This window comes from Myotis daubentonii, chromosome 14 (genome assembly GCF_963259705.1).
Source record: "Myotis daubentonii chromosome 14, mMyoDau2.1, whole genome shotgun sequence".
NCBI lineage: Eukaryota > Metazoa > Chordata > Mammalia > Chiroptera > Vespertilionidae > Myotis > Myotis daubentonii.
The window spans coordinates 56,684,901-56,711,600 of NC_081853.1; the positions used below are offsets into that span (position 1 = coordinate 56,684,901).

At 59.9% G+C, this 26,700-nt stretch overlaps 2 protein-coding genes and 1 long non-coding RNA gene across 3 annotated transcripts; all 3 read left to right on the top strand.

Moving 5' to 3' along the window:
• Nucleotides 1-119: 119 nt before the first annotated feature.
• EDEM1 (ER degradation enhancing alpha-mannosidase like protein 1) lies at nt 120-23,530 on the top strand. Its single transcript, XM_059664584.1, has 12 exons — nt 120-767; nt 6,923-6,995; nt 10,312-10,415; nt 11,629-11,800; nt 12,840-13,023; nt 13,636-13,810; nt 15,454-15,574; nt 15,951-16,121; nt 16,979-17,052; nt 18,056-18,152; nt 18,580-18,780; nt 20,208-23,530. The coding sequence occupies exons 1-12, from the start codon at nt 256-258 to the stop codon at nt 20,295-20,297; spliced, it is 1,974 nt and encodes a 657-aa protein (XP_059520567.1). The 5' UTR covers nt 120-255; the 3' UTR covers nt 20,298-23,530.
• Nucleotides 800-3,157, top strand: LOC132215790 (uncharacterized). Its single transcript, XR_009448616.1, has 2 exons — nt 800-2,550; nt 2,584-3,157. It is a non-coding gene; the product is annotated as an uncharacterized LOC132215790 (long non-coding RNA).
• LOC132215789 (uncharacterized) lies at nt 18,908-20,280 on the top strand. The gene is made up of 2 exons (XM_059664588.1): nt 18,908-19,918; nt 20,159-20,280. The coding sequence occupies exon 1, from the start codon at nt 18,916-18,918 to the stop codon at nt 19,861-19,863; it is 948 nt and encodes a 315-aa protein (XP_059520571.1). The 5' UTR covers nt 18,908-18,915; the 3' UTR covers nt 19,864-19,918; nt 20,159-20,280.
• Nucleotides 23,531-26,700: the final 3,170 nt, after the last annotated feature.

Sequence of the window (26,700 nt, forward strand, 5' to 3'; positions counted from 1 at the left end):
GGCCGGGCCGGACCAGGCCAATCCCGGGCCACCCGGCGGGCGAACGCGAGGCCTGGCGGGCCGGGCGGGCCGGGCGGGCCGGGCCGGAGGGCCGGGGGCGGGAGACAATGGGCCGGTTCCTGGTGCGTCACCCCGGAGTTCCTTAAAGGGGAAGCGAGCGGGGCGGCGGGCAGCACGGGTGCGGCGGCGGCGGCGGCGGCGGCGGCGGCGGAGGGCCCCGCGCGCTGGGAGGATGCCCGCGGCGCCCGCGCGACCATGCAATGGCGAGCGCTCGTCCTGGGGCTGCTGCTCCTGCGGCTCGGCCTCCACGGCGCGCTGTGGCTCGTCTTCGGGCTGGGGCCCAGCATGGGCTTCTACCAGCGCTTCCCGCTCAGCTTCGGCTTCCAGCGCCTGATGGGCCCCGACGGCCCCGCGCCGACCGCCCCGGGACCCGCTGACCCGCCAGGGGGGCCGGCGGGGCCGTCGTGGCTGCAGCCGCCGGGACCCGGGGCGGCGGCGGCGGGGCGGCGGCGGGCTCCGCGGCGGCCCCGGCCGGGCGTGTGCGGCCCGGCGCACTGGGGCGACGTGCTGGGCGGCCGGGGCCGCGGCCCGGACGAGTACGAGCGGCGCTACAGCGGCGCCTTCCCCCCGCAGCTGCGCGCCCAGATGCGCGACCTGGCGCGGGGCATGTTCGTCTTCGGCTACGACAACTACATGGCGCACGCCTTTCCGCAGGACGAGCTCAACCCCATCGACTGCGGGGGCCGGGGGCCTGACCGCGGGGACCCGTGAGTACCCCTCCGCCCTCGGGCGCCGTGGGGTGCGGGATGGGCGGGGGGCTGTCCTCCCGGACTCTCCGGAAGTCAACATCTCCGGGACAGCTGTCCAGCGCAGTCTCTCTTCAGATGGGGAGACGGAGGCGCAGGGCCCGGGGGACAGTGCAGTGCCAGGCGGTGACTAGGGACCCCAGACGCCCATCTCCGCCTCCCCCTCCAGATGAGCGCATAGGAACATGAAATCCCCTGTAAACGCAGTTTCAGAGCAAGCCTGTGCCTCTCAGCCCTGGCTTTTCTGTCTCAAAATGTAAAGACCCAGGAGCTGGCCGGTTGGGGGGTGGGGTGGGGGGAGAAGGGCTTCTCTGGAGCCCCCAGTGCGCTGAGGCAGAGCCAGGCCACGGCCTTTGCCTTCATGACGGGCTGCTTCCCAGCTGAGGCTGTAGGCGGGAGGGAGAGGGAGAGTCTGGCCCAGGTGTGGGTCCTGGTTCTCGGGTGAGATGCCTTGGCGGCTGAGTTGACTGTCCCATGAATCCCCCCACGGGTGGCAGGGCCGTGGGGGGAGGTGGGCCGGCCCTCCCCTCCCGCCAGCCTTGTTTGTGCAGTCTGAGCCCTAGGGGTCACTGCCGCTGACCTCAGAGTCCAAGAGTCCAGCTCACCCAGGAAGGACCTCTGGGCCGGAGGGAGGGGCGTGCCTCTCGCTGACCCTGTCAGGCCAGATGGGTGACTGCCTCGCTCTGGGTCGCTCCCTGAAGGCGGGAGTGGGGCGCTGGGCTGCTGTCCCTGGGACCGCGCCCTGGGGGGCCTCTGGACGTGGGGCCCCGCGTTTCTCCACCTGGAGAGAGGCAGCCGAGCCCAGTCCTGAGGGCCTGGAAACGAGGCTTGCAGAGGTTTCTAATGGTTTGTTTATCTACACGTTCCCGTCCTGAACTTGCAGTTGGAGAGCATGATTTCAGTGGCACAGGTCACATCCCAGGTGAACTTCAAAAGACGGGCCTTCCTCAACCTGGAGGACACCGAGGAGCTGTTTTCCTCGCCTTCCTACCAGTCTTAACACATATAAACGTGTTTTCTACCTCTCTCTCTCTCCTTTTTTTTTTTTTTTAGAAAAAGTTTTATTAAACTTTGGAAAGGAATTGTTGGGTCTTTCCCACTGGTGGGAATTCATGAGTTGCCTTGCTTGACTGTCCTGGGCTTTATGCCCATGTGTTTTCTTCTGGTCCTAACTTTTCGAGAAACGTTACAATTTGAAAACAGAAAGCCTAACAGCTCACCAGGTATTTTTCATTGCTCGTTCACGCGGCTCCTGCCCACACGCTTTTACGGAGCAGAAGTCAGAGTGTGGGGAGCGTGTACTTCCTCACCAGGGCGCGTGGGATCGCAGGGAGGGGGAGAACCATGCTGGAAGTGCCCTTCTCTCTCTCTCTCTCTCTCTCTCTCTCTCTCTCTCTCTCTCTCTCAGTTGTTTTCTCAGGTTTCCCTGTGTGGGGTGGGCCTGCGGGAACAGTGCAATGAGGACCTGGGTGGGTCACGCTGTCAGCTGGGACTCTGGTGCCGGGGAGCGAGCTGATGCGAGTTTTGTGGGTCTTCATGAACCTTAGGGACCCCCTGGAGACCTGGACCCCTCTCCAGTGAGGGGAGGCGGCCAGGGATTGGCCTGCTGGCCCCGCGGTGGCTGTGGGTGGCACAGGCCATGGTTTTGGGGCGAAATCAGCTGGCCAGGGTTTCGGTTTGAGTGTGCGGTGACAGTGTGGGGACCTGGAGGGACACGTATGCTGTTGGAAGATGGTGTCAGGAGGTGGCGTGGGGAGGGGTGTAGCTGGTAAAGGAGGTGAGAGCGTGGGTCCCATGGCCCGGAGTAGACCCTCACACTGGGCCCTCCAAAGAGGGCCCAGAGCCCCCTGCTTCCTCCCTTCCCCTCCTTCACTCCGCCCTCCCAGGCTTCAGTATGTTCAGGAAAAGTTTAGACCCTGAGCTTTGTCCTTCTGGCTCCAAAGTAATAGGGCACCCCCACACCCCAGATAAGTAGCCTGTAATGCAAACCCTTCGGGAACGTTCAAAGTCACACGTCTTCCGGCGACTGTTGGCAGGTGTATCTTGGGTTCATGGTAAAGCTGCCGCGTGGCACAGCGATCAGAGCCAGACGTAAAAAGTCCAGAAACAAAACCTCGGCGCCAAACCTGTGTTTCCTTCATTTCTCAGTCCCATTTTCACGAGGCTTATCTGGCCATCTTGTTTGACTCGTGGTAGGGCGCGCAGTTAACTGGAGTCGGTAGAACCTGAACTCTAAAAATAGCAGGTCTCTGTCCGGCCGCAGAGTGCTATGCAAAGCCGGTTCCTCTCACGTCCCCCATGTGGGTTAGAGCTTCCAAACTCAGTGTTTCTTTCTTCTTCTTCTTCTTCTTCTTCTTCTTCTTCTTCTTCTTCTTCTTCTTCTTTTTTTAATATATCTTTATTGATTTCAGAGAGGAAGGGAGAGGGAAAACATCAACGATGAGAGAATCATTGATTGGCTGCCTCCTGCACGCCCCCTACTGGGGATTGAGCCTGCAACCCAGGCATATGCCTTTGGCTGGAATCGAACCTGGGACCCTTCAGTCCACAGGCCGACGCTCTATCCACTGAGCCAAACTGGCTAGGGCTCGTCTTCTTTTTAATCCTCACCTGAGGATATTTTCCCATCGATTTTTAGGGAGAGTGGAAGAGAGAGGGAAAGACAGAGAGAAATACCAATGTGAGAGAAACGCATCGATGGGTTGCCTCCTGCATGTGCCCCAGCAGGGTCAGGTGCAGGGAGGAGCCTGCCACCGAGGTACGTGCCCTTGACTGGAATTGAACCCAGGACCCTTCGGTCCACAGGCCAATGCTCTGTCCACTGAGCCAAACTGGCTAGGGCCAAACTCAGAGTTCCTTCCAGTCCTTTGGATATTGTTTCCTTGCTTCCTTTGAACAGTGATAGTCCTGGTCTTGGGCACATGACCCTTCTCTGCTTTCTCCCAACCATATTGCTATCCAAACAGAAAGAGCAAATCTCAAACGTACAAACCCCCAAACCGACTCATTCCTCGGCGCCCCTGGCTTAGCGTGGCCTCGTCTTCATTCCTCGTTCTCTCTCAGATCCTGTCCTCCCTGGGGTCAGGCCAAGTCCTCTGTGATGCCGCTGACCTGTTCGCAGGTGATTTTCCTGATTGACTAGTTCACCTTCTCCCTTTGCCTGTCGCCGCGCGTGACCAAGCCCTTGGACACCTGTGCCCTCTGTGCCTACACACACCCGGCAGATTCCTGGAGTATGTGGGCAGTTTGTCTTACACGTGTGTGGGTCTTTTCCATCTTCTCTCTTTTGGGGTGACAGGAACCTTAAACATTCAGTGGGTGAGCGGCAGGAAGGGGAGAGTTGGATTCTGCGTCGCGGCGTTCGGCAGCTGGTTCGGTGGGAAGGTGTGTGCCGCCAGCCAGCCTGGCGCTGCGGGTTGAGCTCTGGGCTTGAGGCACTCAGCGGAATCGAGTCAGGCTGGCCCCGGGACAGGAGCATCTACGGAGAACAAATCCAGGGCTTACCAACACCCCGGTTTGGCACAAACGGACTCACCATAATTGGTGGTTTAGGCCGAGAGATTTTTGGTGAGTCCTCACCCAAGGCTATTTTCTCACTGATTTTCTTTTTTTTCCAGAGTGGAAGGGAAAGAGGGAAGGAGAGAGAGAGAGAGGAAAACATCGATGGGAGAGAGACACACTGATTGGTTGCCTGCCACACGCACCCCGACCAGGGTCGGGGATTGAACTTGCATCTCCTTAACTGAAAATCGAACCCAAGACCCTTCTGTGCTCAGGCCGTGGCTCTAACCACTGAGCAGCCCGAGGGGTGTGGAGCCCGCTGCTTCCTTCATTCCCCCCTACCCCCCACCCCCGCCGCCCCAGTGTCCCCAGTGCTCTTTTTTCTATTCTGGCACATTTTGAAAGCGTGGACAGCAATTTGGTAGAAAAGAGTTAAAAGTCTGAACAAACGCCTTAGATCTGAGTGGACTGGGTGGAGAGAAGGGGCCACCCGGTCATTGCAAGCCCGTGTTTGCACTGTGACAACGTGTTATGTTCATTGTAGTGACAGCTTGGACATTGGATCCAAAAGTATTTTAAAACTGGGTCTGGCCCTGGCTGGTGTGGCTCAGTGGATAGAGCGTCGGCCTGTAGACCGAAGGGTCCCAGGTTCTATTCCAGTCAAGGGCACATGCCCAGGTTGTGGGCTGGATCCCCAGTAGGGGGCGTGCAGGAGGCAGCCAATCAGTGATTCTCTCTCATCATTGATGCTTCTATCTCTCTCTCCCTCTCCCTCCATCTCTGAAATCAATAAGACATAAAATAAAACTGGGCCCGTTTTAGTTGTAGCCTGGGAGGAAAGGCACAATAAGACCTGGGACGGTGGGCAGTGATGGGCATGGGAGGGCCTTCCATGCTGCGCAGGTGGCCAGGGAGGTCCGTAGGACTCGCTAGCTGGGTGCCAAGGAGAGAGGGACCGTTTCTGAGGGGGTGGGTGGCTGGAGGCCTCTCGGTTTCCGAGCAGCAGAACCGTGTGGCTCAGCATCGACGCCCAACTGTCTGGGTTGGCATGCTGCACCTGAACATGTCCCTGCCTGCCTTGACCTCCACCTTTGCACATGTGTGCCTCTCGGAGGCATGCCCTCGAGGGGCTTGCTGTAACCCCGGCTCCCGTCTGCGGAGGACCATCTGCGATCCTGGACGTTCACAGAGAGCGTGGACGCAGCGGAAGCAGGCAGCAGCGTCCCTCGGCCGTGTGGCGCCTGGTTCATGGCTTGTGAGGGACAAGATGGCCCGGGGCCTAGACAGCCTTCTGCACAAGCTCGTTTTTAACAACGGACCCAGCCCTGGCCGCGCGGCTCAGGTGGTGGGAGCATTGTCCTGTGCACCAAAAGGTTGAGGGTTCAATTCCCAGTCAGGGCACATACCTAGGTTACAGGTTCCATCCCCTCTGTTGGGGTTTGTATAGGAGGCAACCATCTCTCTCTCCCTTTCTCTCTCAAATCAATGGAAACATGTCTTTGGGTGAGGATTTAAATAAGTAGATAAGGAGGAAGGTAGATAGAGATAAGACATGGGCCTGAAGCTTGCTGTGCGGTCTGTCCTAGGTTAAGTGGCAGAACAGGTCAAGCACAGCGGGGCTTGAGGCCAGAGGGCGTGGTGAGCGGCCTCCTGCTTCCGGTCAGGCCCGTCACGTGTCCCCAGGAGGAGGGAACGTGGTCTGGGGTTGATGGGAGACGCCAGGACACCAGTGACGATGAAACTGGGCGCTCACTCTGGTCCTTAAACAGTCGCTGATTTCCCCCCTGAATTCCATCTTTTCCAGTTTCTGTGGTTCCTCTCTGGGTTGGGGGGATGGGACAGAGAATCCCTGAGCCCAGACCTTGTCCAGCTGCCCTGAGACGGCGCTGTTTCCCCCTCCTGGCCCTGCCAGAGCCTGCTATGCAGAACTGCCCTCCTGCCCAGCGGCCTCAGCCTCCCTGCAGCCCTAACGCTGGGTCTCCAGGTGGTTTCAGATAGGGGAGCGGGCATGGCTCCATGGCTGAGCGTCAACCTAGGAACCAGGAGGTCATGGTTCGATTCCTGGTCAGGGCACATCCCCGGGTTGTGGGCTCAGTCCCCGGTAGGGGGCGTGCAGGAGGCAGCTGATCAGTGACTCTCTCTCATCATTGATGTTTCTCTCTCTCTCTCCCTCTCCCTTCCTCTCTGAAGTCAATAAAAATATATTATTAAAAAAAAAAAAAAAAACAGAAAGGGAAGCGGTGTTGATGGGGGCAGAGGTGTGTTGCACAACCAGCTAGAGGCTGGGGCCCGGTCATCTGGCAGGCCTCCCCTCTCTGCTCCTAAGGAGCTCAAGCCAGAGCTCCTTGAAGCTGAACGGAGAGAGCGCTTAGGGCCATGAAACGGCGCCCGAGACGGCAGGTGCCTGCGCGCCGTCCCTGACTCCCCTGGGGACTCCCTCCTCCGTGGTGTCCGCGGCGCGGCTGCTCTGGGACGGCCGGTGAGGGAGCAAGGCCTCCGCTGACCCGCCCTGAACAGTCCCGGTCCATGAGCGGGGCCAGCAGGTCTCGCGGCTGACGGGTGTTGTTTACTGCCCTCTCTCTCCTGTAACACAAGCGCCTTTGTTTCTCTCTCAGCTCCAACCTGAACATCAACGATGTCCTGGGCAATTACTCGCTCACGCTCGTGGACGCGCTGGACACACTGGCAGTAAGTACGGCCTCGCTGTGCTTTTAATGCATCGAGAGGTTTCGGGGTGTCACCCCTGCTCCCCGCCAGGATGGGATTCCAGGAAACCTGGTACTCACCGTATATTCCCAGCTTTCGTACTCGTTCATAACTGTTGTTTCTGTTTTTAATATATTTGTATTGATTTCAGAGAGGGAAGGAGAGAGAGAGAGATAGAAACATCAATGATGAGAGAGAATCATGGATCGGCTGCCTCCTGCATGACCCCTACTGGGTGTGCAACCAGAGCATGTGCCCTGACCGGGACTGAATGGTGACCTCCTGGTTCATAAGTCAGTGCTCAGCCACGGAGCCACACCAGCCAGGCCTTAACTGGTTTTTCTTTTCATGGCCTTGACGCCCAGAGCAAGAAAAGTATTGCAGGTGAAATGAGGGAAAATGTGATGATTTGAGGGAAACCTATTTTTCTCCCAGTTTCTCACTATTTTATTGCCTCAAAGAATCAAAAGAGCATTTCGTTAGTGCCCATAGTGACTGTAACTTTCACAGCAGGAAAAAGAAGGTTTCAGGAGGAAAAGACGCCAGCTGAGGGTTGGTCAGTCCCTGACCCCGTGCGGCCCTGAGCCCAGGCCTCTGCCATGGCCTGTCCTTGCCCGTTCTCTGGACAGACCCCCGGGCTCCCCTCAGTGCTGCCTGTGTCCCCCATTGACCGGCTGCAGGGCAGGTGGGGCGTGAGCTCTGTGGCAGGTGCCCATGGCCAGGCCTCCCAGCCTCTGCACCTGGTGCAGTCCCAGGGGACGGCTCCGATCTCTCCTGCGTGTCCAGCAAGCCTTTGCCCTGAGCACCTCCTCCTGTGGTCTGAGCGTGTGCGCGGGTGAAGCGTGGGGAGTGAGTTGTGCAATGCTGGCGAGGTTTGCATCAGCGCCGGCCAGCGCGGGGCTCGAAGGAGCGGTGACGGCACGGGCGGAGCTGGAGAGCTCATTTGCATTCCACTCCACGGCGTCTACTGGGGGAGCCGGGGGGGGGGGGGGGGGGGGGGGGAGCTGCCCGGCTGGGGCTGCCAAGCACTTGTCTCGCAGGATCTCCTCCTGCATCCATGACTCCACCCCCTCGTCTGCCATCGCCCAGACCAGTCCGTTCAGCCCACGGAGGACTGACCTGTCGAAGATAACAGGCTGACTCAGCCACAAGTGTTGCTTAACAAAGTCCCAGGACGCCTGCGCAGCTGTGAAAGCCCCGCCCGCGCCCTGCGTGCCTCCATCCCCCCGCCGTTCAGGGCCTTCTCCTTGTCATTCACCGCACTCTCCACATCTAGAGCAAGTGTGTGTGCAAAAGTGACTTTCTGCTGCGCCAGCCTTCCCAGCACAGACTCCAAGGGCATCCTCTTTGAACTTGTGGAAGTCTGCACGTCTGTCTCAGGGCTGGGAGCCATAGCGCACGCCAGGATCTTAGAGGCTCTGACAAGTCCCGCAGTACGGACCCGTCTTCCTCTCCCGTCCAGACCAGCCGGAGAGAGGGCCTCGGACCTGCTGGCTGATCTGACTGCAGTGACCAGTGACCGTCCCCACTTCCTTCTTCACCTTCCCCTTGACCTGAGATCAGACCGGCAGCTGCAGCTGCCAACAGACAGAGGTGCTGCCCAACATCTGGAAGGAAGCAGGCCTCTGTGGTTTCCATTGTATAACATCCGGCCTTCGCTGGGCTTTTGCTTCTGTTGCGGTTTCCTCTCCTCTGCTAACGTGTCAGAGAGGCTCCCACAGATGTGCGGCTGGGCCCTGGGAGACAGGATCTCCTGGTCTGGCCGGCGATGGCGCCATCTTTTACAAAGAAAGAGCGTGCAGGCCAGAGCCGAGCCGCCTGTGCGCGCTCTGCCTGTGGCAGGGAGGGGACAGCGAGGGGCAGAGGCCCGCAGACCGGGGAATGCTCAGGAGTCAGGCACCTGAAAAATGTGTCTCAGAGACAGTTTGTGTTTCCTTGTTTTTTGTGTGTATGTCCTTACGATGTCATCACAGTTCCAGGATTGTCAAACATTTTTAAATATATTTTTATTGATTTCAGAGAGAAAGGGAGAGAGAGAGAGAGACATCAATGATGAGAGAATCATTGATCAGCTGCCTCCTGCACACCCCCTACTGGGGATCAAGCCCAAAACCTGGGCATGTCCCCTTGACTAGAATCAAACTCAGTCTGCTCTATCCACTGAGCCAAACCAGGTAGGGCTGTCATAAGCTTTTGAACAGCATGAAGGCATTTCATTTCTGATTAATCTAAAAAGTTTTGTGCCCAATATCTATCAATAAGTGAATCTAAAAATCAAGTGAGCCCTAACCGGTTTGGCTCAGTGGATAGAGCGTCGGCCTGCGGACTGAAAGGTTCCAGGTTCGATTCCGGTTAAGGGCATGTACCTTGATTGCAGGCACATCCCCAGTAGGAGGTGTGCAGGAGGCAGCTGATCGATGTTTCTCTCTCATCGATGTTTCTAACTCTCAATCCCTCTCCCTTCCTCTCTGTAAAAAAATCAATAAAATATATATTTAAATTAAAAAAAAAGTTTTGTGCCCAGTTTGCACTTCGCATGGAGAGACCAGCTTGGTGTGACGTCATGCCCACGCATCCAATAGGGATCGGGGTTCTAGGCCCTTTTTAAAAATGTTTTTATTGATTATAGAGAAAGGGGAAGGGAGAGAGAGATAGAAACATCAATGAGAGAGAAACATCGACTGGCTGCCTCCCGCACACCCGCTACTGGGGATCGAGCCCCCACTTGGGCATGTGCCCTGACCAGGAATCAAAAGCGACCTCTTGGTTCATGGATGGAGCTCAACCACTGAGCCACGCCGGCCGGGCTAGGGTATGTTTTTAAAGAGACCGAGCTGATTGTCTCTTGTGTCTTGTTTGTTTTGAATGTCACTGGACTTGTGCTTTGCTCCAAAAGATAACACTTCTATTTCTCCGCGCACGGAAACAACCATGTCACAAGCCACCGTTGTTTCCGGGTGTTTGGGTGCTGGGCTCCCAGCTCCGAGCTGTCCGTGTGTTTGAGGAGCAAGAGGGAAGGTCGCAGTTTCGTTTCTTCCGTTTGGGGGTGGGTGTTTCCTCGTTCCCAGAATTCGGGACTCGCTGATACCTGAGTGAGGGGAAGGGGAAGGGAGGGGCTGATGGCGTCCGAGGAACGATGCTCAGTGTTACCGTTTGCAGACGTGATTGCTGAGTTGGAGGCCAGGGCTGGCCAGGTGCCCTCGGAGATGCCCCCAGAGCTCACTGGGTTTCACCGGGTGCAGTGCGGGAGGGTGTGGCCCCTCCCCTGGGTCCTTCAGCCCCGCCCCCTCTGTTACAGATCATGGGAAATTCATCTGAGTTCCAGAAGGCGGTCAAGTTGGTGATCAACACCGTGTCATTTGACAAAGATTCCACCGTGCAAGTCTTCGAGGCCACCATCAGGTAAGACAGCACGTGCAGTGCCGGCGGCCGCCTCTGTGTGGGAGAGAATCACTCCCGCGAGGTCCTCCGGCCGCGGGATCGGGGCAGAGGCCACGGAGGCCGCGTGTAACTGCATTTTGGACTGACCAGAAAGACACGCGCTTTGACGGAGGTGTGAGGGGGGTCCCTCTCATGCGGGTCTGGGCTCGCTTCCTTCCCTGGCGGTGTCCTAGGGAAACCCCTGGGAATTTCTGAAGGAAATGAGCGCCCCATCTCCGCTGCCACCACGGAGGGGGAGCCCTGCTGACCATCTGGGTGTGGCTCCTCCTTCCGTTTGTGTCACTAACACGGTGGCGCGTGTTCTGTAACCAGTTCTGTATCTTGCCTGCTTAGCCCGATATATTATGACTATTTTTCTATGTCGTTTAAACTTTTTTTAAAATATATTTTTATTGATTTCAGAGAGGAAGGGAGAGGGAGAGAGAGTTGGAAACATCAATGATGAGAGAGAATCACTGATCGGCTGCCTCCTGCACGCCCCGTGCTGGGGATGGAGCCCACAACCCGGGCATGTGCCCTGACAGGGAATCCAACTGTGACCTCCTGGTTCCTAGGTCCATGCTCAACCATTGAGCCACGCTGGCCAGGCTCATTTAAACTTTTTGAAATGGTATTACTGCACCATATTCCACATTAAAACTGTGAAAGCGTTCATTCTGGAGAAAAGGCACAGTCCACTTCAGATCCCTGCAGGGGACACAGCGCTCACCTGGGGCCTCCCCTGCGAGCAGGTCCCCTCCTTCCTCGCGTCCTTGGATGGGCCGGAGAACAATTCACCGTTGCTCGGCTGCCAGAGCAAAAGATCTCGTCTGTGTTGTGTTGCCGGTTCTGTTTCTTAGGAGCCACGTGCTCCCCCAAGTGAGGGGAGCCAGCGTGATGTCTCAGCATAAAGGCCGCGTTGGCCTGAGAGCCATTCGATCGCGCCCCGCCCCCGGCTGAGCCGGTGGGATGACAGACCTCGGGGTTGCTTCCGTGGCCTCATCCCCGGGACCCCAGATGGAGGCCCCGTTACTCCCTCTCAGTAAAAGTGGTGAGCGAGGAGCCGGCGGTTATCGGCTGGGGAGCACCTCGGGAAGCCCGAGCCCAGGCAGGTTGCGGGCTCTGTCCCGCGAACGGGGTGGTGCCGTTCACAGCCAACACGACGCTGCCGTTTCTGTGTCCCTCCTGTCACCAGGGTCCTGGGCAGCCTCCTGTCCGCCCACCGGATAATCACGGACTCCAAGCAGCCCTTCGGCGACATGACCATCAAGGACTACGACAACGAGCTGCTGCACATGGCCCACGACCTGGCCGTGCGGCTGCTGCCGGCCTTTGAAAACACCAAGACCGGGATTCCCTATCCGCGGGTGCGCAGGCTGCTCCCGCCGGCTCCCCGAATGAAAACCTCTGTTCAGCAACGTCTTTGGGGGGAGGAAAGGGGCTGATATACAAGGGACAGCTGTGTCTTTGAGAGAATCGGCCCTAAATACGATGTAGACATTTTCCATTCTTCCGGCATTTACTGAGCACCTACTGTGTGCCGGGCATACAGCACCTATCTGCCGTAACCCTCCTCCTCAGGGCGGAGCTCTGTTCCTGGCTCAGCTGTCCCTCCACGGGTGGGGTTTGTACCCCCGACTACAAGCCGTGTGGGTGTCTTCATTCCCCTGGGGTACATCTCCCGAGACCTCCCGTGGCTGCTGTCATGTGACCGCTCCCCACGGTTGCTTCCCCGTGAAGCCTGCACAGATAGCACATTTGCTGCTGGTTTAAATGCAAGACCTGGAGTGAGAGTCCACCCCTGCGGTTCTGATTCCCCGAGCCCACGACTCCCCTGGGACTTGAGTCAGCCGCTTGGGCCCCGGCAGGGAGTGGCCAGGCCCCGGCGCCACGGTGACAGACGGAGCAGTCTGTCCCGCCTCGCTGCCTCCTTTCTCCCTGGTCTGAGCAGGAGTGAGCTCCGAGAGCTCCCGCAGACCAGTGACTGCACAGCGGCCTGGTCTCCCGCGCCAGCCTCTCCTTTGTGTCTTTGCTGATCCCGAGCTGATCCCGGCCAGGCAGGAGGTGGAGGCAGCGAGCTGACTCACCACCATTCAGTCCAGGGGCGGGGCCTCGCCTGCTGGCCCTGCGGGTTCCTTGAGTTTTGCCACACACACACACACCCTTTTTTTAAAGACTTTTGTTGATTTCAGAAAGGAAGGGAGAGGGAGAGAGAGACAGAAACATCAATGATGAGAGAGAATCACCGGCTGCCCCCTGCACTCCCCACACCAGGAATTGAGCCCGCCACCCGGGCATGTGCCCTGACCAGAAATCGCACCGTGACCTCTTGATTCATAGGTCGATGCTCAGCCACTGAGCCACGTCGCCTGGGCACCACGAACCTCTGTCTCTTCCCATCCGCAGGTGAACCTGAAGACGGGCGTCCCCCCCGACAGCAATAACGAGACCTGCACGGCCGGCGCCGGGTCCCTGCTGGTGGAGTTTGGAATGCTGAGCCGGCTGCTGGGGGACTCCACGTTCGAGTGGGTGGCCCGCCGCGCCGTGAAGGCCCTGTGGAGCCTCAGGAGCAGTGGCACCGGGCTGCTAGGTGTGTGCACCTGGGCCCGTCCCTCCCCTTCTCAGCCATGGGGCTGTGCACCTGGGCCCCATCCCTCCCCTTCTCAGCCATGGGGCTGCTAGATGTGTGCACCTGGGCCCCCTCCCTCCCCTTCTCAGCCATGGGGCTGCGCACCTGGGCCCCATCCCTCCCCTTCTCAGCCATGGGGCTGCGCACCTGGGCCCCATCCCTCCCCTTCTCAGCCATGGGGCTGCGCACCTGGGCCCCGTCCCTCCCCTTCTCCGGCCATGGGACTGCGCACCTGGGCCCCGACCTTCCCTCTTCTCTGGGGCTCCCTCCTCTCCTCCGCTTGTACCATCGAATCTGAAAAGTGACCACTCAGCGATAGGCCCTCAGGGCGCCCAGTGTCCTCCTGGGACTTTGCTTAGAGGACGGTTGTGAGGTTCGATGGGAAAAGCAAATCACACCGTTTCCTCCGTGTTGGCGTCGGCGGCCAGGCTCCTGCTGCAGAGCTACCTTGGGACTGAGGACAGTTTGAGGGCCCAGCTCCCCATCCTTCTCCTGCCGGGGGTGCTCGGTGCAGGGCCCCGGAGGGGCTGCCCCCAGCAGCGGGAGCCTGACCCACTCCGTTCGTTTCCACAGGCAACGTCGTCAACATTCAGACGGGCCACTGGGTGGGGAAGCAGAGCGGCCTGGGCGCGGGGCTGGACTCCTTCTACGAGTACCTCCTCAAGTCCTACATCCTCTTCGGGGAGAAGGAGGACCTGGACATGTTCAACGCCGCCTACCACAGCATCCAGAGCTACCTGCGCCGGGGGTACGTCCGCGCCGCGCCCGCTGCCTGGGCGCCGGGAGCACAGCCCAGCCCAGAGCAAAGTCCCAGGCCCCGTTGGCCTCTGCCCTCGTCGAGGCCGGTCGAGCCGGACAGTCCCCTTCCAGGTGCACACGGAGGCCAGAGCCGCTGGCTGTCGGCTGGAGGTCTCGGCAACTCGGGCCTCTTGTAAGCGGCTCCTGGCAGCTTCCCTCGGAGAGAGACCATGTGCTTTCGTGACCTAGTCTCAGAGTGACAGACCGGCCCTGCCTGCGTCTGATCGCACAGCCGCCGGGCAGTGGGAGGGCCACCCAGGGCGGCTCAGGGAGGCAGGGCCAGACCCTCGGAGCCCGGCTGCCACGTCACAGCCTGTGCCTCACGCCTCTCAGGAGACGGCTGTCGTGCAGGGCGGTCGCCGAGTCACTGGACCCTTTACTTGCCAGAGAGTTGCTAGGGTTGGCCTTGCCCCTGCTGAGAGCCAGGGCGTGGCCGAGGCTCTCCCTCTGCCGGGTTGAGCCTGCCTCGTCCGCTGCCTCTCAGCAGTGCGTCCAGGTGGCAGCTGCCTGGCCTCTCCCTTGACGTCACTGATGTCTCTCGCTCGGGGCGCCCGCCTGGACCCGTCCCCACAGTGGCTGCCGTGGGAGCCACCGCGAGTGCTGTCCCGCCAACAGGCTGTTTGGAGCTCAGCCACTTTCACTTCTTGGGGAGGGGGTAGTTTTTATTGATTTTTAGGGAGGGAGGGAGAGAAACATTGATGTGAGAGAGGTACATCCATCCGTTGCCTCTTGCATGTGCCCCAACTGGGAATCGAACCCTCAACCTTCCGGTACATGGAACGATGCTCCAACCCACTGAGCCGCACCGGCCGGGCACCGTTTTTACTTTTTAAAGCCCCAAACGGAACTGAGGAGCCGGCCCTCGGGCAGCTGGCTCGGTGTGTGCCTGCAGCCCGTGGCGTGGGGCCTGACCAGGGGAGAGACGCCGTTTAAGCAGAAGTAGCCAGGCTTCCCACGCAGGTCACACCCCACGCAGACCTACTGTGCGCCCCGCGCCCCGCGTGGCCTGTCCTTACGCTGCATGTCCCAGTGCTTCCTGCAGAGGACGTGAGCCGGGCTGCTCCGCGGCCAAGTTCCGACCTCATGCTCATTCAGGGCTTACCTGTGAGGCGCTGGTATCGCGGGAGAGGCAGAGCCTTAAAGGGGTAGGATGTGTTTGATGACTTTTTTTAAAATATATTTTTATTGATTTCAGAGAGGAAGGGAGAAGGAGAAAGAAAGAGAAACATCAGTGATGGGAGAGAATCATTGATTGGCTGCCTCCTGCCTGCCCCCTACTGGGGATCAAACTCCCGCAACCAGGGCATGTGCCCTTGACCAGAATTGAACCTGGGACCTTTCAGTCCGCAGGCCGACACTCTACCCACTGGGCAAAACCAGCTAGGGCTGAAAGCCAGTTTTTAGAATTTTTGTACAAATGACCAAAGCCATTGAGTTGGCCAGGAAAAGGTGAGATAAATAAAATTCTAAGAAAAGGGGGGGGGGGGGGCGGCAGGAGGAAGGTTCATGCCGATGCCATTGGAGTGGAACTCCGGCCGCGGGGGGATGAGCCGCCTGTCCCCGTCCTCTCACCCTGCCCTCTGCTCGCCGCAGCCGGGAAGCCTGCAACGAGGGCGAAGGGGACCCCCCGCTGTACGTCAACGTGGACATGTTCAGCGGGCGGCTGGTGAACACGTGGATGGACTCGCTGCAGGCCTTCTTCCCGGGGCTGCAGGTACCGCCGCCCTCCTTCCTGCGGCCGTGCCCCCCGGCTCCTCCGGATTCAGGAGGGCAGTGGCAGGACGTGTCTCGGTGGTTCTGTTGGTGGAGTTGGCTCCACAGTGTTGGACGGAGCCACAGATAAGCGGGAAGCCGTGCCCGGACAGTGGCCCAGTGTCGTGTTTGGTGGCCCCTCGGCTGTCTTGTCTGTGATCACAGCGAAGCCCTGGCCGGTGCCGGGCCCGTCCTCCTGGCACTGATGCCCCGAGGGAGGCCTCTCCTGCTCTGGGTGCTACGTTGGGGTTGTCTCCAGCCCAGGGTGGGTATGGGTGGGGGAGGGAAAGCCAGAGCCGTGGGCCAGCGTCCTAGCCCGGCGGCCGGTGCCTCCGCAGGTCCTGATAGGAGACGTGGAAGATGCCATCTGCCTGCACGCCTTCTACTACGCCATCTGGAAGCGCTACGGGGCGCTCCCCGAGCGGTACAACTGGCAGCTGCAGGCCCCCGACGTCTTCTTCTACCCGCTTCGGCCGGAGCTGGTGGAGTCCACCTACCTCCTCTACCAGGTGCGGGGCGGGTCCCGCCGGCCGGGTTTCAGCGCCGGGGCAGCTGGGGAGCCTGGGGGCCTGGTTCTCGGGGAACCCCTGCTGGTTGGTGTGGGCTCTCTTGTTTCCTGTCGTTCTGACAGTGACCTGTCCAGGTGTCTCCTGTCAGGGTCACTCGTGGTTCCACAGGGCGGGGACGGCTTGCAGGTTCAATCCCGGCCTGGTCAGGGCAGGGGTGGGAGGGAGACAACCAGTCCACGTGTCTCTCACGTCGGTGCTTGTCTCTCGCTCTCTCTCTCTTCCCCTCCCTCCCTTCACTCTCTCTAAAAAAAAAATTTAAAAAACAAAATGAAAACTATTCCCAGATGAGGATAAAAAAAAGATGACCCCCAACTGCGGAACCACTCCAGGGGAAGTCTCACCTTCCCAGCGAACCCTTCCCTGAGGGGCCTTCTCGGCTGAGCTGGGGCAGTCGGAGGGCCGGGAGCAGCCTCCGTGGGGAACCTCACGAGGCTGTGGGAACGGGGCGAGCTCCTGCTCCCTGTGCCCGAGGCACCGGCCTCTGGAGAGTTCTGAGCAGGTGGACACTGGTTTGCTCTCAGAGATGGCGCTGGAGCGAGGCCGGGCATGTGGCTCAGGAAGGCGGGCGGGGGGCGGCCCTGCCCGGAGCGGCTGTCTCCCCCTTGGCTAGGCCGTGGTGCCGACATGAGCGGACACTTAGCCCTGGACGCTGTGACCCTCAGGGGCCAGGCCCTGCGCCCTCCTCTGGCCCTGACTCATCACCCAGACACCGGCAGCCGCGACACTTGCTGCGGGCCGTGATGCGCGGTGGCCGCCCACGTCCTGGGCGGCTGGCTCACGCTCCCTCTCCCCTCCAGGCGACCAAGAACCCCTTCTACCTCCACGTGGGCATGGACATCCTGCAGAGTCTGGAAAAGTACACGAAAGTCAAGTGAGTTTCCCAGCTCCCCCTCCTGTCGGAATCGGGGTCCCTGGGAGCTGTGCTGGGAACAGGTTCTCGCATGTTCACGTGGAGGGCGGGTCACTGCTCTTGATTTTGTGGGGAAGTTGTTTCCTTTCTGTCAGCACCTGTCCATTCTAGGGGGTGGCTTTTCATTTCCTCCCTGTTCTTGTCCGTGAGGTGCTGGCAGACAGTATTCTTCTAAGTAGCTCTGTCCCCTGTTTCACACGTAAAACATACACTTACTCTCCCCGGCGCCCACGTGCGGAGCGGAGCACAGTCGTTAAGCCTGTGTGCTCATCGTCTCTATGTATCCATATGTAACGTGTGTGTATGTGTGTATTATATAAAAAAAGCTATTTCCATTTTGCGACCTGCTTTTTTACCTAGCAGTGGGTCCTGAGTATTTTTTATAAATTCCTGTCTTAGACTTTCCAAATGATACGTCGGTTCTATAAATATTAGGATGAAAAATGTTAATGAGTCCTGCACTCGTCCCAGGCACTTCTCGATGTCACGTATGCTCTCGGCACACCTGCCACCACCCGTCCCCGCCGCCCCCACTAACCTGGCGGTTCAGCCGCCAAATCCATTTTTTTTAAAAATATATTTTATTGATTTTTTACAGAGAGGAAGGGAGAGAGACAGAGAGCTAGAAACATCGATGAGAGAGAAACATCGATCAGCTGCCTCCTGCACATCTCCCACTGGGGATGTGCCCGCAACCCAGGTACATGCCCTCGACCGGAATTGAACCTGGGACCTCTCAGTCCGCAGGCCGACGCTCTATCCACTGAGCCAAACCGGTTTCGGCGCCAAATCCATTTTTAAATGAATGTGCCGACGGGCTCGGCTAAGGCGGGCAGCGCTGGAACCGGGCGGAACCTGTTTGCCGTGGGCATGTGCTGAGGGGCTGGTGGTTCCGTGACTAGACTCCCGCTGCTTAGTGAGCGCGCACCCGAGGGAGCAGGCAGGGCTGACGGCTGTTTTGCAGGTGTGGGTACGCCACGCTGCACCACGTCATCGACAAGTCCAAGGAGGACCGGATGGAGAGCTTCTTCCTCAGCGAGACCTGCAAGTACCTGTACCTGGTACGTGCTCGGGGCTCCCCCAGGGGAGAGCGGAGCCTGTGGGCTGGCCTCTGACGTGTGACCGTGGCCACAGGCACATGCTCGTGTGTGCAGAGGCCGATGGGAGCACCGCCCCCCGCGTCTGCCATGTGAGAGGTGCAGACAGTTCTGGGGCTCCAGCCCGAGAATGGGGAGCACGTGGGTTCATCCAGGTTTGGGCCTTTGTCCCAGGCCTTGTGACACTCTCGCCGGGGGTCGGGGGCACATCCTGCAGAGTCTGGAAGGTCAAGCAGAAGTGGTGACTCAGACTCCCAGCCGGGCTGGGACCCCGGACGCCTCCCCAGCCGCTTGTCCCTGGAAAGCGCGGCAGGCAGCTCCCCCCCGCCCGGGGGATGGGCGCCCTGAGGTCCAACCTGCCCGTTACCAATCGCGTCTCCTCCCCCTCCAGCTGTTTGATGAGGAGAACCCGGTGCACAAGTCCGGCACCAGGTACATGTTCACCACCGAGGGGCACGTGGTGTCGGTGGACAGGCACCTGCGGGAGGCGCCGTGGAAGGAGTTCTTCCCCGACGAGCACGGACGCGCAGCCGGGTCCTCTCTGCGCCGGCCGGCGGCTCCCGACCTGAAAGTCATCAACTCCAGCTCCAACGTGAGTTGCTTTTCGGGGGTCACTCTGCATGTGGACGGAGAGAAAACACCCCTAATTAACTACGCAGACCGCTTGCCTGAGATTCACAGAGGGGGTTCGCAGGTGCCGTCAGGCATGGGAGCCGCGGAGGGGTCGATGGGCGGACGCTCATGTAATAGACCTCATTCGTCACGCAGCGCTGGATGGGGGCTGATCGAGGGGCCCCGGTTTCAGATAGGTCATGGCTGGTGGGGAGACCGGCTCCTCCCCGGGCACTTGAGGAGGGGACAGCCACAGAGCTGTCAAAACACCGAGGAGAGGGGAGCCACCTGCCGGAGAAAGCCCGGAGGGCTTCCCGGAGGAGCTGGCTTTTCAGCAGGTCCTGGAGGGGGAGGAGGCCTTACAGGGAGGATGCTCAGGCAGAAGGAGGCGGGGCTGTGGGGACCAGTGAGTCCCAGTGGGGACGTGTTCCTTGGGGAAGAGCCTGTGATGGTGCGTGTGGGAACTGGTTCCCGAACCTTCGAGGGGAGGGAGGAGGCCTCCAATTACGCGCAGAGAAGCACTCGTGCGCGTTTAGGTTCCGGCTGTGGGGAGAGGAGCTGGGAACGCAGAGGAGCCACAGGATTCCCAGAGGGCGTTTTCCGCAGTTCTGGGCGGAGTGGGACCTGGGAGGCCGCTCAGAGTCCCGGCCACTGCGCACTGCGTGGACCTCAGCCTCCGGGGTCCCCGCCTGTGCCCCTGGGAGGCGAGGCGCTCCACCACCCCAGTGCTCCCAGCCGGGGTGCCCGCTCCTCCAGGGACAGTGGCCATGTCTGGGGGTGGGGCCGGGTCATCTCGTGGCAGAGGCCAGGGATGCTGCCAGCTCCTGCGTCACACGGGACGCTCGACCTGTCGGCAGTGCCTGGCCAAGAGGCCAGGTCGGTTCATCCACCCCATTTCCTGAGGCTCAGCACATGGAGTTTTGTTTTGTTTTGTTTTTTAATTGATATTAGAGAGGATGGGAGAGACAGAAACATCAATGATGGGAGAGAATCATTGGTTGCCTGTCCCCCCTTACTGGGGATCAAGCCCCCAACCCAGGCATGTGCCCTGACCTGGAATTGAACTGTGACCTCCTGGTTCATAGGTCAACACTCAACCACTGAGCCACATTGGCCGAGTCAACACGTGGATTTTTTTTATTTTTTTTTAATACATATTTTAATTGATTTCAGAGAGGAAGTGAGAGGGAGAGAGATAGAAACATCAATGATGAGAGAGAATCATTGATAGGCTGCCTCCTGCATGCCCCCCACTGGGGATCGAGCCTGCAACCCAGGCATGTGCCCTTGATTGGAATCGAGCCCGGGACCCTTCAGACCGCAGGCTGATGCTCTATCCACTGAGCCACACCGGCTAGAGCAACACATGGATTTTTAACTTGAAATCCCACGGTCCCATTTCTCTAGTGCAACCGCGTGCCCGACGAGCGGAGGTACTCCCTGCCCCTGAAGAGCGTCTACATGCGCCAGATTGACCAGATGGTCGGCCTGATCTGACCTGCGCTGCTGCTCTGTGGGCCCCGCGGAGCCCGGACCAGAGCACCGCGTCCGGGCCACGCCTGGCCACGCCCGGCCCCCCGTGAGGTGGAGGCGTGAGGTGGAGGCCGGGAGTGTGGCCGACCAAGTGCCGCAGCAGTTCTGTCCGGCTCCTCGCCCACATCCATAGAGTCCTGCTTCCTTTAGTGTTTCTCTTCTGTTCAATAAAATGCCCTGTTTTCTCACGGATGTAATTTGAAGTGAGAAGGTGCATAGGAGTTGGCCTCGTCGGACCTGCTGATGCCGCTCAGCACAGTGGACGGATCTTCGTGGCTCAGGACATGGGACCCAGCGTCTCCTCCCCTCGCCGGCGCGCGCCCGACACAGTGTTGCCGCCTCCATCAGCGACTGTGGATGGAATCCCGTGCAAAGGGCCTGCGGTCCCCGGGGCCTCCCTATTTATTGCCTTTTGTCATCCTTTCTCTCTCGTTGGGTAACGGCTCTCCCAGGTGCCGCCCGTGATTTTGGGTCACGTGGGGAGAAGCCATCCAGCTCCCCGTTTGCACCCCGGGAACCTTCGCAGGGTTACCGGCTCTGAGCTTGCGGGGAGCGGTCCCCGGGCGGCCAGTCGCGCTGTGAGCTTAGCAGGGAGATCTTCCGGTGTGTTTTACTGTCTTTCCTCGGACCTGACCTGAGGAGCTGCGCGGTTCCAGAACCAGGTGCCTTTCGGGGAGAGAAACGTCCCTAAGACTGTGCTTCCGTCTGCCTCCTGGTCACTAGCGAGGATGCTCAGCCCTGACTGTTTCATTTGTTTCCTGTGTCTCGTGCCAAGTAACTGAGTCAGGGAGGGCCACGCTCCCGCCGGGGCTGTGGGTCAGTGCCTTACGTGGTTTCGGTTTGGGCCGCGCGTGGCGTGTCACCGCTGCCGCTGTGGCTTGAACAGGCGTGTTTTGTGTGGCCACGTGGGGGGGGGGGCGTTAGGGAGATTCTGCAAGTGTCCTGGCCAGTCCCTGCCTTTCCGCCTGGTCTCCTCAGCCTCCTGAGGGGGAGCTGTGCGGAAACGCCTTCTCTCTCTTTCCTTTTTCTCCTGTTTTCCTCGTTCTCGGCCAGAACGAGAGCCCCTCTGAACCTGCTGAGTGACGTAGAGGGGTGCAAACCTCACCTGCTTCCGTGTGACCTCGGGTGGAGCTGAGCCTGTAGGAAGGGGGGGAGTCTCGTCACTTTCACCCCCCCCCATCACGTGGCCCACCTGGCCCTGCACGCACTTCCGATTCGTTCATTTCTGTCTTAAAACGAGAAGCCAGCACAGCACAGGCCACTGGCTGCTCCCTCCACCCAAAGGGACATGTTATTCCTTCTAGAAAACGCGTGTCACTGTGTCTTAAACGACGTGCAATCCCGCTCTTTGAGGCTTTTTAAAAGGGGGTTTTTCAGTAATAGATGTGTCACCTCCATCTTTTAAACGTTTACTATGCAAATTGTTTTAAAGTAAAAGAACCAAATGCTTCTGTTCTACCTTTTCCTCTTCATCTCTGAAGCATTCTGTGCATCGACATTGTCTCAGCTACTGAATAGGAAGTTACCTTGGAGGGTCGTATAGATTTTAAATGTTCTCATGGACTCGGTGAACCCCAACATCCCATGTTAGGTGCACAGGCAGGCCGAGCGCGTCCTTCCCCCCCGGCGCCTCCCCCCCCCCCCCCGGCACCGCCCCCCCCCCGTGCCTTCTCCCGGGGTGAGTCCAGCGACTCTTCAGCACCCATTCGGGACAGTGGGTCACATTAGGCAAGAACGCGGGTCCCCGAGTGGCCGTGTGTTTTCTCTCTCGTTGCCGCCCTGGCTCCCCACCCCCCCGCCCCCCGCCACCCCCGGCTCAGGGACAGCCCTGCAGCTGCTGGGTCCTTCCTCCCTCTCACACGGGGAAGGGGCCCCGCCCGAGTATCACAGAGGCCCCCGGGGCCTCCAGGGGACCCGAGACGTGTCCTGTATTGCGCCTCGCACCCTGTTTCCGGGCCCTGGCTCGTCCTGGGTGAGCGGTGGCGGCACAGCAGTCCCAGCTTGCGTGCCGGGTGGTCTGTCGGGCTGGTGCCCACAGGGGCCGGGCCAGTCGTCCGAGGCTGCCCTTGGAGCCTAGGGCACACCCGCAGGTCCGCGGCTGTTCTGAGGGGCGGTTTGGGCAGGGAGGCTCAGTGGGCAGTGCCAGAGATGGCCTCGCTGGCTTTGCCCCCAGCACCCGGGCCAGGCCCGTCACCCCGGGAACAGCTGCGCACCTGCCACGCTCGCGGTCCGCGTGACGCTGGTGTCTGGTCTGCTCTGTGGACGAGAGGGGCCGGGTTTGGTTCAGCCTGGCTCAGGGCGGCCTCGCTGCTGTAGAGGATGTGACGGGAACCCCACTTCCTGGACCGAGGTGACAGGAAGTGCTGCCAGCCCAGCTGTGCCGCCTCAGAGGCCGCTTGTCACCTCTTCCTGCAGGTCGCCCAGCGCGTCCCTGCAGCCGCCCGGCGCCTCTGTGTGCACACGGCCGGGTCGGCAGGTGACGGGACAGTCCCGGGCCTGGCGGGGCAGGTGCAGGTGCGCAGTCGGGGCCTGAGCCTGATGCCCCTCTGCCCCAGCACTTGCCCCAGCTCGTTACTGATGGATCGCAGGCTCGCACCGACCTTCCTTTCTCTCTGACGCCGGCTGCCTGGCAGGTGCGGTCCCCGAGTGGCTGATGGCGCCCGTGGGAAACCTTCGTCTCCCCTCTCCCGTCCCGCGCCCGCCCGGCCGGCCTCTCCCCGCAGGCAGGCAGGGCTTCTGTGAAAGGGGCGGCGGATGGTGCGGGCCGGAGGGCTCAGGGCTCCCTTCCCCGAACGTGGCTGCGAGGCTGGTTCGGTTCCTGTGGACCCTCCCGACCCCCCGCCCTTCCTCAGGCAGAGAAATCGTTTTAAAGGTATTTGTTGTCGTTTTAAGTAGCAAAACCCAAGCTGCATTTTTATTTATTGTGCCCCAGAAACGTAAATCTGGTTTTTAGAAAGAATCTAGCGTTGGGGAGTGGGAACCTCTGGACACACGAGCGTTTCTCTGTGACGTGCAATGGGCTTCGCGCTGGCGGCGTGTCCGCCTGAACTGTAAATAAGAGACGTATTTACGTGAAAAGGGAGCTTTTTGTAAAAGGACCAAATGTTCTTTTATAAATGTACTGAGACTTATCTTGCTCTTTGAAGTTTATTAGGATTTTTATGAGCCGTTTTTATTAAAAGATTCGCTTTTTTGGAGTTGTTTCGTTTCTCCTTTCCACACGCGCACAGACACATTGCCTGCGGAACAGACCAGGGGGAGTCTTCAAAGGACACGATAAAATTAGGCGAGTCAGAGCTTTTCACAGCTAAGCCTGCGCACTGCCCCCCCCCCCCGCCCCCGGCATCTGCCGCCTGCACTGCCTGCCCTGGCCTGGGTGAGGCCCCTCCTCCCCCCCAGCCTCACTCTCAGTCACTCGGTTCCTGTTGCCGTTTGGGTGGGTCTGTCCAGGTTCCGGAGCCAGTCGTCTGTGGTCAGCGGCGCGGTCACTCCCCCTACCCTCTCACGGGAAGAGGGGGTACACGTGCCCTGGATGTGGGGGCACTGCCCAGGGGAGCAGGCGAGGGCGTCTCGGACGGATGATCCTGCCCCGGGGCGTCTTGGTGCCCAGCGTTGCGTCACAGGCGGCTCTGATGAGCCTTTTAAAGAATAAACAACTCCAAGGGGCGAAGGAGAGAGCCCTGAGGTTGGCGAAACGCGGCTGATACCAAGGCACAGGCCACGGAAGCAGGTGGCCTGGCTGCGAGGTCCCGTGGCTCCGTGGCCTCTGTTGTTCGTCCTCACCCGAGGATACTTTTGCATTGATTTTTAGAGAGCGTGGACGGGAAGGGGAGAGAGACAGAGGGAGAAACATGGATGTGAGAGAGATGCATCGATTGGTTGCCTCCTGCATGGACCCCAACCAGGCTGGGAATCAAGCCTGCCACTGAGGTACCTGCCCTTGACCGGAATCGAACCCAGGACCCTTTAGTCCTCGGGCCGACGCTAAGCCCAATTGGCGAGGGCAGGTCTGTTCCTCTGATGAGGCTGAGCAGGCCCAGTACGCTGCCCAGGGCCCCTGAAGAGCCATCTGTCCCACCGGCCCTGCCTGCCTTCTCCCTCCGAGGGGCCAAGCCCCGATGGTGGCAGCGAGTGCCCTGGCGCAGCCTGTGCGGACCCCAGGGGAGCACTAGGGCTCAGCAGGGGGGGGACCCCCGCTGCAGCCCAGCTGCCCCTCCAGGAGCTTTGTGCTGTGGGAGCGGAAGAGACGCCCCGCGGTGTCCCCATGGGGTCCGCCTCCCTGGGGCTGAGGGCATTGTTTGCAGCTTGTCCCGTGGAAAATGTTTCACATCCACCCTTGGGTGCCCCGGGGGTGCTCGCGTGCCTGATTAGAGGGGTTCTGGGTTGGTGAGAGGCCTGCCCTCTGATAAAGGGAAAAGGGGTGTGGGGGGGGAACTGGCAGGTCATAGGTCAGGGGTCATTTTAGGTAAGAGCACAAACGCATGCTTTTCCTCGTGCCCTTAGGCCCTGCAAGCAGGTTCCGTAGCTGCTGTACATACCGCTCACGTCCACCAGAGGCCACTGTCGCCTCACTTTCTCTTACGGTGCCTTTTTAAAAAAAGACAAATTCTAACAACCGTGGTCCAGAACGAGCAGGGCTGCGTGTTTCCACGCAGCGTGCAGACGTGACGGCGTGGCCCTGTGGGATCTCGTGCGCCAGCAGACGATGACAGGGATGACACTGGGTGTCTATCGGGTCTTCCCCAACGATCACGCTCTCACATTTTTAAATCTATTTTCAAAATATATTTTTATTGATTTCAGGGAGGAAGGGGAGAGGGAGGGAGAGAGAAAAACATCAATGACGAGAGAGAATCATTGAGCAGCTGCCTCCTGCACGCCCTCTACTGAGGATCAAGCCCACGACCCGGGCATGTGCCCTGATGGGAAATGGAACTCTGACCTCCTGGCTCGTAGGTCGATGCTCACCCACGGAGCCACGCGGCCGGGCCAGCTCTTCCATAGTCACCTCAGTTAGGACTCACGGTGCCTGTCTTGGGTTTCCCGTTCTCCAGAGAGTGAGTCCAGGGCCTTGCGCAGTGTTCACGTGGGTCGAGCATGTCCAAGTCACAGCCGGCGGCCAGGAGTTTCACATGCTTGACGTGGGTGGTGGAACTTCCCCCCGGGACGCTTCTGTCCGCCTGCAGTGCTGGGGGCGGTGCGCATGGTGGGTAAAGCCCGGAGGGGTCTCTGGGCGCCCGGGGGCCCCGCTCAGCTTCGGCTCTCCTTCCTCCAGCCCCTGGCAGCCCCGGTCCCCGCCTGCAGTTCCCATGAGCCGAGCTGGCGGGCCGAGGCAGGCAGCGGTACTTGGAGTCCACGCTGTGGGTCTGGATCTGGACGCTGCTCCTTCTGAGCTGGGCGAGTTAGTAAACCTCTGCGTCTCGGACTCCTCACCTGTCAGACGGGGCTAATTATACCACCTCAGAGGGGTTCCTGGGACGGGAGCAAGGCCTGGTGTGCAGGGGGTGGGTCTCTCAGCAGCCCCCTCCCCTTCTCCCTCCCTCCCCAGCAGATCAGCTGCCTCTGTGGCGGAGGCTGGGTTCTGAGAGAGCTCACAGAACACGTGGTACCGACCTCATTGCCTGCGGTACCACCCGTGGTCCTTGGGGCGGTGGTTCTCAAAATTGCGTAAGAATCTCCTGTCCTGCCCGGCCGGCCTGGCTCCGTGGTTGAGCATCGACCTATGAACCTGGAGGTCACGGGTTCATGGTCAGGGCACATGCCTGGGTTACTGTTCGATCCCCAATAGGGGGCCTGCAGGAGGGAGTCGATCAATGATGCTCTCTCATCATTGATGTGTCTCTCTCTCCCTCTCCCTTCCTCTCTGAAATCAATAAAAAGCTATTTTTTCCCCCCAAAAAACGAATCTCCTGTCCCATCCGAGATGCTGGCCAAGCGCAGTCCCTGTGGGCTCCCCCTCAGGAAGCGTGGCTGGCCCCCAGGTCCTCCCTGCCACCGGGCTGAGTCAATAAGAGGCCCTCGCCGGTGCAGGCACCACCCGTGGCTGAGGGCCTGGTTGGAACAGGGACGCAGGGGAGGGCAGCTCTGCTCCTGCCCTGGGGCACGGTTCTCGGCCTCTGGCCTTGGACTGGAACCACCTCAGCACTTCCCTGAGCCTCCTGCTAACGGGCAGCTGGTCGAGGTGTGACCGGAAAGGGGACCTGGCCCCTGGCGGGTCTGCCTCAGGCCAGCAGGTGGTGTGTGGGTTCTTGACTTCCTGCAGGAAAGATGTCACAACGCGAGTCCTGGTGACGACAAGGGACCGTGAACAGGAAGGGCCTAGCAGGGAGAAGCAGCAGGAGAGCCAGGCGGGGCCGCCCTAGCTCTC